A 9,924-nucleotide genomic window follows, 5' to 3' on the forward strand; every position below is an offset into this window, starting at 1 on the left:
GAGTACCTTAGGATTTCAAAAATTACTTTATATACATAGGGGTAAAAGTATAAACATAAAAATTCATGACAGGTTAATGATTTATCTGATAAGAAAATTGAGTAATCCACCCCAAATGATTAAGCCATTAATTATAAAATCTCAATTCATTCACCAATTATTAACCCAATAATCCAATACCAATAAGCTAATAAACTATTTTTTTTGATTCGGTTAACGATTACGATTCAATTTTAAACAACCTTAATCTAATAAGATACAAGGCGAAAGGAATACCGACAGGGTTGAGAGAACTGTGCAAAAAGTGCAAGCTTGTAGAGGCAAATCTATTTGCTATTGCTAAATTTGATGGCGATCGAATAACACTTTAATAAGAGGCACTAAGCTTTTGAAAATCAATACAAAACAAACAGATAATTTTGCCTTTTCTTACTTGTTATTTATAGGCTTAAAACTCATTAAGCCTTTAATTCACATAATAATACAATTTTTATATTGGTAAAAGCTAATTCTAAGTTATAAAATGTTAGCCATGTATTTACAATATATTACCTTGGAAATTATTATAAAAATATTATTTATTAATATGAACATTTGACTAGTTGAACTCAAAATTCTATAAAATTTCTACAGCTAAAAAAAGACAGACTTTTTTTTTAATTTACAAATTCCACATTTCTTTTTATAAATTTCAATTTTATCGAAGCAGAAAAGAATATAAAATTTATTGATAAAATCCAATCAGTAATTTTTTATTTTTAGTATCTTGCAATCGATTGGTGCAAATATTTTTAAAATTAAGTTGATGCTCCAAAAACTAATTGCAGGATAAAAGTTTACCACCCTAATATTGATTTGGAAGAAAATTTGTCTCTCAATATTATTCGAGAAGATTGGAAACTTATTTGATGAATATCAACGCAGTAATCTATTGTTTGATTCATTTATTCACATAACCTAATCGTGTGGACCACGAGCCGGGAGTATGCACCTTATATCATGCCGTGCCATGGAACACTGCTTGGTCAAAAAAAAAATACAAGATATTTATGAGAGAAATAAAAATATTGAGGATACGTATAGAAAATGATATCGCTTGTTATTATAGTGATTTATTTATTTATTTATTTATTTATTTCTTCAAATTATGATACCGCTTATGTAAAATCTTTTGTACGCACTTCCAAGAAGTGTCCAAAGTTGGACACTACACCATCTCTGTCACGACTCAAAATTTCCACCTTCGAAATCGTGATGGTGCCTAACATTTCACTTGCTAGGCAAGCCAACGTTAGAATAATTTTAGCCATTTTTAACAATTCAATTTAATTAACAATAAAAAAACCAAATAACTGGAATAAAATCTGAACCAAAGTGAATAAACCAAAATAATAGCGATGTCTCAATACCATCCCAGAATTGGTGTCACAAGTGCACGAGCTACTGGAATAATACAAATAAAGGTCTGAATGAAAATAAAATTGTCTGAAAGAATACACAGCAGAGATAAAGTGGAATTGACTTCAGAGTTGCGAATGTCGTGCAACTATACCTCAAGTCTCCTCTGAAAAGCTGAATCCGAGCAAGTCTATTGTATGCCGTTGGGACCAACTCTGGTATGCACAAGAAATGTAGAGTATAGTATGAGTACAACCAACCCCATGTACTCAGTAAGTGCCGAGCCTAACCTCAACAAAGTAGTGACGAGGCTAAGACATGTCACTTACATTAACCTGTACGCAATAATAACAATAATAGGAAGACATGAATAGAAATAAAACAGGTAACTCATATCAACAATCGACGCCAACTCGATAGTCATAATCAATTATTACTTCAATCAATTCCATTGTGGCGTGCAACCCGATCCCATAATATATTTATATTCAATTCCATTGCGGTGTGCAACTCGATCCCACAATACAAACTTTCATCTAATTCTGTTGCGGCGTGCAACCCGATCCCATAATATATTCATGTTCAATTTTGTTGCGTCGTGCAACCCGCTCCTCCAATATGTTCATTTTCATTTACGTTGCGGCGTGCAACCTGCTCCTCCAATATATTCATTTTTCATTTTTGTTGCAGCGTGCAACCCGCTCCTCAACAATATAATTTATCAATTCTTATAATTAAAACTACTCCAATAAATTCAACAATTACTACATAAATATATGTGGAAACAAAGTATACAATAATTATGATTTATTTAGGAAACATGATCACGCCCAACTATGTCTTATAAAAAGGACTAAGCGGACGTTGCAAATATAATCTGAGTATTTAGCCCAGAGTCGAACCCACAAGGAATTAACCTATCAATTACTCTTGTTAGACTCACTAAATTCTACGGAATCAACTTCCCAAACGTTTTGAATAACTAGTGAGGATATTCTTACTAACTATAACTGACTGCAATTAAGTAAGTAAAGACTAACTATGATTAAGTTATAAACAATTAAAAAAAAGATCTAAGGTTATGATTTCCCCTATTGATGGAATCCCTTCCGGTTATGTTTCAAATAGATTTGCCTAATCGTCTCTATCAATCATGAGCACTCTTATTACCATAAATCTTTCACGAGTAATCACGACAACTTACTAGACGCACTCTCCCGAGTTACGCTAGCTGACTTTGTTTATTACAATTCACTTTAGATTGCACCCAAGGCTTCGTTATCCCTAATCACGCCTTTAAACCATCGGTTATTGATCCCTCATATACTTTGCGAGTGGTGTTGTTCAATAATTACCTAAATATGCACTCTCTCCCGAGTTATGCATACTAAATAGGCACAGCTAATTGAGGATCCTATCAATTAACTACAACAAGAACGTAGTTGAACAAATAGAGATTAAACCGGACAAACTATATTAATATAATATAAAGTTCATCCTTCAATAGATTCCATCAAAACCCTAGATTAAGGAATTAGCTACTCATAGCAAAACAAGATAAAACTACAAAAGTGTTCATAATGCGCAATTGAAATAACAAAGAGAAGATAGAAAAACTCTAATGGTTGGTTGCTCTTCTCACAGTTGTTCTTGCCTCCAAATTAGTCTTATGCAATGCCAAATCCCCCTTTTTAAACTTTGTATTGTAGGAAAAATTCATGTCTATTTTCTCGAAAGTATGTAACTAAGAGATGGATATAGTCCATGTAGCCGATAGAAAATCCAATTTTCATGGCCCATGTCCAGCTTTATCATGGAAAATAAATGAAAGTCCAGCCCAGGATTGATCAAGATAGCCTACTAGATAGTTTCGAAAGATGAGAAATGACCAGGGGTACTATCATATTTAGTCAGCGTCACAAATTATTTATATCTGATAGTAGAAACAGTGTAAAATTTTGTATAATTTTTGTTTATAACATAAATAATGCATATATATATTTACAAAAAATATACAAATTTTACATATTTTTCCGGCTATACAATGTCATTTTCCTTAATGATTACGAAAAAGCATCAGTAGTGCCACACAGAAGAATACTGCGATTTATCAATTGTCCAACGTAGTACGCTTAATTAGAGGATTCTTGAATTAAATTCATATAAAGTAATGGGTTCATTAGAAATAGTTTTTTTCGAAAAATTTATAGGGAAACCCGCAACCATTAGCCTTTGGGTGCGCATTAAGTAACTTGTTCATTATTCAATAGTTCGCAAACCACATAGAAGATGTAAACCGTATTAGACAAGCTTGGTGCGACAAGCTCTAACCGAGGAGGTTGATGGTGAAAGACATCGTTCTCAGGTCTCCCATGTGAGAAACCACTCACCAACCAACTCATACAACCATGAGAAGCATAAATACATTTGTGGCAGTCCTTTAAAATTTCAATAAATTTCAGATCCAAAATATAAATTTCTAAAAGTCAATGAGTTTAGCGCTACGAAATTTAAAAATATAATCTATCAAGTTTAAACCTTGAATCCGATTTTAAGCATGTGTAAAGCGTAAATACACCAATCAGTCTTTTGTGAATACTATAATAGACTTTAACCTTGTGATAAATGGCAAAAAGTGCATGATTTTAAGTATATTTTTATCTCATTTGTCGTGTGAGTGTGGGAGATTAAATGATATTTGAAGTGAATTATACTCATTATGTATTTCTTGTTTGTAGGAGTGAGCTTGAATGATAATGGAGCAAAAGATATCAAATTATTACAAAAATGAGAAAATGGAAGGATTGAGAGCTCGTCTATTCTCGTGTGTGGCAGAAAACGGACGCGAAAAAGGAGAAAAGTGAAGGCACGAAACAACGAAGTGAAGCAAAGGCACAGATCGCTTCGCGAAATGGAAGAATTTTAAAAGCTGAATCCGCGTCCATGGGCGCACAACGCGCGAAGGCAGACGCGAATTCCAGCTTCTCCTAGCCGAAGTTGGATTGGAAAATTCCGCCCATTAGCAATATAAATACATCAAAGAATGACTTTTTAAGGGTGACACAACATCTTTGAAGGAAGAACAAGAAAGAAGCAAAACAAAAGATTCAGAAACAAGTTTTTATCTTTCTTCTTCCCTTTTTCTATTATTGGTGATGAATTCTTATATTGTAGTTGTGAAAACAATTATGAGTAACTAAACTCTTTATTCTAGGATTTGATGGAACCTCTTGGAGGATGAATTTTTGTTGCGTTTAACATAAGTTTGCCATTGGATTTTCTCTACTTGTTCAACTACGTGATTATTATGGTTGATTGAAGAACCCTCAATTGACTACGCCTATTTAGTATGTATTACTTGAAAAAGGGTATATATTTAGGAAGTTGTTGAACAACATCATACCTAACGTATATGAGGGATCAATACGAAGGGTTTAAAGGTGGGATTAGGAATAACGAAACCTTAGTGCATCTTAGTGAGCGGTAAACTAGTGCCAGCTAGCGTAGTTCAGAAGAATACGTCTAGTAAATTATTGTATTTGCTCGGAAGAGAATTACGACACCTAAAGTGCTCACGATCGGTAGAGAGTATCTAAGAGAATTTATTGGAGACGTAACAGGGAGGATTCTGATAAGAGGGGAAATCGTAATCCTATACCTTTCCAATCTTGTCTACAACATTTCTTTGTTAGTAATAAAATTACAGCTTTTTAATTACCTTGCTTTTAGTTAGTAAACAATAAACTCATTATTCAATTTTCTGAAAGTTGATTAGTTGAATTCTTGTGAAATTAGCAGTTGTCATTAGTGGGTTAATTCCCTGTGGGATTCGACTCCGGACTTGTAAACCGAATTATATTTACAACGATGGCTTAGTCCTTTTTATAAGGCATAGTGTAACGTGATCAAATTTTGGCGCCGTTGTCAGGGAATTAACGATGTTATTAATTATGGCTAAAACAATTGTTAGAATTCGTAGTTTATTCAGCTTTCTCGACTTGAAATTCATTATACTAAAACTCTAACATTTGTAGTCTTGGTGTTATAGGTGCATGCCTAGAAACTCCTCAATAGCTGGTGAATTGTTTGAAGCATTATCGGATCCTGAGAAAGCTTTCAAGGCATTAAATCGGGCAAACAAGAAGGACAAATGACAACAAAACTCAACAGAACGAATCGAACTAGACATGGGTGACGTAATAGACAAGCCAAACAATAGAAACAATGGGAATGACCCAAACAATCAGAGTGTGGCACCTCTTATGCTAAAAACAACCTTGTATGATTGGGCACAACCCACTACTAAAAATCTGGCAACCGCAATTGCAGTACCTTAGATACAAGCGGAATCATTTCAAATCACAAAAAACATGCTACATTTGTTGCAGAACAAGGGACTGTTCTCAGGGTCTTACATTGAAGATCCTCATCAGCATCTGAAAAATTTCATGTCAATATGTGTTACGAAAAGACAACAAAATGTGACACTGGAATCAATAAGGCTGTTGTTGTTTCCATTCTCAGTGATGGGAGAGGCTCAAACTTGGCTCAATTCGCTCCCCATAAACTCTATCAACACTTGAGAGGAATTAGTCAAGTAAGTTTTGAACAAGTTCTACATACCTAATAAGACTGCCAAGCAAGTTGATGAGATATTGAGCTTCAGGCAGAAACTAGCTGAAACATTGCAATAAACATGAGAGAGGTTCAAAGGTATGTTAGTTAAAGTGTCCACACCATGGCATTCCTGCTCAGATGTTGGGTCAAAGGTTCTATATGGGATTGACAGACAACTTGAAGGCCAATGTTGATGCTTCAGCATATGGAGCATTTTTGAGCAAATCATTCTAGGAATGCAAGGTCTTACTTGATAAAAGGGCTCAAAACTCAGGATAGATGACAAGAGACTCTACAATCACTCATGTAATTCACTCAGTAGCTTTAGATCCAAACAACTCCATGGATGAGAATATGGCTAGGATGATGACGCAATTGAGTATCATAACGAAAAAGATTGATTAGTCAGGCCAGAAGCAGGTGCACATAGTTGACATGACAAATGGAGGATTATTCACACCATGCATTAATCAACCATATATGTGCTTGTAGAGTGGTAAAAGTGACAATTAGAACTATCAAGAGAATATAAACTATGTGGGCAACTATGGAGGCCAGAGACAAGGCGATCAGACTTGGGGACAATAGAATCAACAGTATAGGCCACCACAGTAGCAGTACAACAATAATAATAATCATGGAGCTGCCTAACCACAGGGTCAGGTTGTGCCTTATCAAAGGCAATCAGCAGAATCAACAACTAGCTTATCAACAACCTCAAGAGTAACATATAGTGCGACAAGATGATGGGTTGTTTGAAATTAAAGGAATGTTGCAACAACTCACTGGGTCCAGCGAAAAATGGAAGAAAAGGTCAATCAGATGCACGAAAAGGTATTATCACACGATTCAGCTATCAAGGGCATTGAAATTTAACTAGGGCAAATATCTATGACCCTGAACAATCGTCCTCAAGGGACATTACCTGCGGACACACATGTTAACCCGAAAGAATAGGGCCTGAAACAGCTGATGGCTGTGAGTCTAAAAAATGGTAGAGATCTTGATCTAGAGCAAGAATTGCTCACGAAAGCCGACCAACCGAGATACTTGTGCCAGTATCAATTGAGGTAGATGAGTCAACTGAGCTAACCAAAGTAAAAATCCAGCCAGCCCGAGAGGAAATAAGCAAGGAAACTGAGGTTGAAAAGAAGGCTATGAGAGTGCAAGAGAAGACGGTAGAAAAAGTGCCCGGGCAGGATCTAACTCAAGTCACAAGAAAGAAGCGACCGCCAACACCCTTCCCGTAAAGGTTGGCCAAATATCAGATGGATGAGCAGTATAAGAAATTCATAGAGATGTTGAAGCAAATCCAGGTGAACATTCCACTGATTGACGCCTTGAGGGAGATGCCTGGATATGCAAAATTGATAAAGGACTTGATGTCTCGCAAGTTCGACTTTCAAGACTTAGCCATTATTACACTAACTCAGATATGTAGTGTTGTCGTGACGAGACCCATAGCTGAGAAGTTGTCCGGCCCAGGGAGTTTCACAATCTCATGCACAATAGGCAGCTATACTTTTGCTAAAGCATTGTGTGATTTGGGGGTGAGCATAAAATTGATGCCCTTGGCTATCTATAAAAGGTTAGGCATTGGAAGAGCAAGACCTACATCCATGTTACTACAACTAGCCGACCCAACAGTGAAGAGGCCATCAGGTATACTTGATGATGTACTGGTGCAGGTTGGAAAGTTTGTGTTTCCGATAGATTTTGTCATTATGGAATGCTGGGTTGACGAGGAGATTCCCATATGTTGGCCCAAGAACATGTGAAGTTTTGAAGATTGACAAAAGAACTCAGACATGGACCAGGTCCATCTTGTGAAGCACAGTCATGATCAACCTGTACATGTGAGAGGCACGTGAAGGAGATAAATCTAACTGATCAAGAAACAATATCTCCTGATCTGATCGAAAAGGTTGCATATTGGATAAGGAGAGAAAGACTCCTTACATGAAGAGAACACAGTTTAGAATGAAGATAGTGTTAGAGTTTGAGATCACCATGAACTCTTCTACGATAGAAGAGCAGTAATTGAATCTCAGTCAAACTCTGATTACTAACCTATTAAATGTCAGTGTTGTTCTCTTTTACAGGTAATGCACATAAGCATAAGTTAAACTTAAATTGAGAGAAAAAGAGCAAGGCTATTTTGCAAGCAATTTATGTGTGATTTGGGTGTGCAATCCTGAAGCTACTTGAACGAGATAGAAGAACCAGTTCCATGTGTCTATCTTTTATTCTAGTTCAATTGTAGTAGGTGATTTTACATTGTACCTTTCAGCTTTCATAGAAGCAATTGTATTAGGTACCTAGAGTGTTCAAGTTAGAGTAAACTTGAAGTTGTCGCAACAGTTGAGGTTGTGTGCTACAACGGGATTAGAGTTAATCCTTAGGTTTACAAAGAGTTTTGTAAATGCTGTTTTGACTCAATGATTTTAGTGGAAGTTTGGGAAAATCCTACTGAATAGTAGGTCGTGGTTTTTTCACCTTTTGAGCCAGGTGTTTTCCACGTAAAAATCTCTGTGTCTTTATTTTCTATATTTATTATTCCGCAAACAGTAGTAGTTGGAACACCTAGAAGAACTAGGTTCTTCTATAGTTCAGTTAAGCGAAAATCGAGTACCACACAAATCAAACCCCCCCCCTCTTGTGTGGTATTGACTCTTAAAACATCAATTGGTATCAGAGCAGGTTATCCTTGAAGAGACTAACACCTTAGGAAAAGATCAAGATGAGTGCATCACTTGGAAACTGGGAAGGGAAATCCACTGCTAGGCCTCCACTCTTTAATTGTCAGTACTATTCTTGGTGGAAGAACAGGATGAGAGATCATATCATAGGAGAAAACTATGAACTTTGGGACATAGTCATTGATGGTCCCCTGACGACTACAAAGAAGAATGCTGAAGGAGTGGACGTGCCAAAGACAAGAGCTGATTGCACTGCTGAAGACTTAAAGAAATGGGAGAAGAATTCCAAGGCCAAGAAATAGCTTGTGTGTGGACTGGGTCTAGACGAGTACAGCAGGATTCAAAGTTATACAACTGCCAAAGAGATATGGGACACTTTACAAGTGGCTCATGAAGGAACTCCTCAAGTAAAGAGATAAAGAGATCAAGAGGAACATTACTATATTCTCAATATGGGAATTTTATTATGAAGGAAGGAGAAACTATCCAGGAGATGTATACAAGGTTTACAACACTAACAAATGAACTTAAATCTCTTGGGAGAGTTATCCTTGAAGAAGACAAGGTTGAGAAAATCTTGACAAGGGTCTTACCAGTGACTTGGGAAAGCAAAATCATTGCTATTCAGGAATTAAAGAACATTGCTACTATCAAGCTGGATGAACTGATTGGAAACCTCACTGCCTATGAACTGATAAGGCAAACCATGGAAATGGATGCACCCAAAAAGGAAAGGAGTCTGGCTCTCAGAATAGTTGAAGGTGTAGATCTGGAGGATGATGAAATGGCCATGATCACAAGGGATTTTAAAAAGTACCTAATGAGAGGAAAGGGTACTTCAAGAGGTACAAACTTCAACAAACCAAGGGCTCTTGAGAAACAAACCAACAAGGGTTTCTACAAATGTGGTAAGACTGATCACATGATCAAGAACTGTCCTCAGTGGAAAATTAAATAGAAGAAGGAAAGGGTTGAATGAAGGAACAGGAAGAAGGAATATGTTCAACCTAAAAGAAACAAAGGATCAACAAAGGCTGGGGAGAAACATCAGATGAGGATTCAGAAGATGAAGTAGGAGATGAACAGGCACTTATGGCCATCAGAGAATCAGATGATGAACAAGAGGTAAGCGTCCTTCATCTCAAAGACAAGATAAAATTTCTGTCTAAAGAAAGGTTATCTGAACTATTGCTGGACTTCATCGATTAGT

At 36.3% G+C, this 9,924-nt stretch overlaps 1 protein-coding gene across 1 annotated transcript; it reads left to right on the forward strand.

Annotated features, from left to right (window-relative positions):
* Positions 1-7,283: 7,283 nt before the first annotated feature.
* LOC142175521 (uncharacterized) lies at positions 7,284-7,793 on the forward strand. Its single transcript, XM_075242450.1, has one exon. The coding sequence runs from the start codon at positions 7,284-7,286 to the stop codon at positions 7,791-7,793; it is 510 nt and encodes a 169-aa protein (XP_075098551.1).
* Positions 7,794-9,924: the final 2,131 nt, after the last annotated feature.

This window comes from Nicotiana tabacum, chromosome 3 (genome assembly GCF_000715075.1).
Source record: "Nicotiana tabacum cultivar K326 chromosome 3, ASM71507v2, whole genome shotgun sequence".
Classification (NCBI taxonomy): Eukaryota; Viridiplantae; Streptophyta; class Magnoliopsida; order Solanales; family Solanaceae; genus Nicotiana; species Nicotiana tabacum.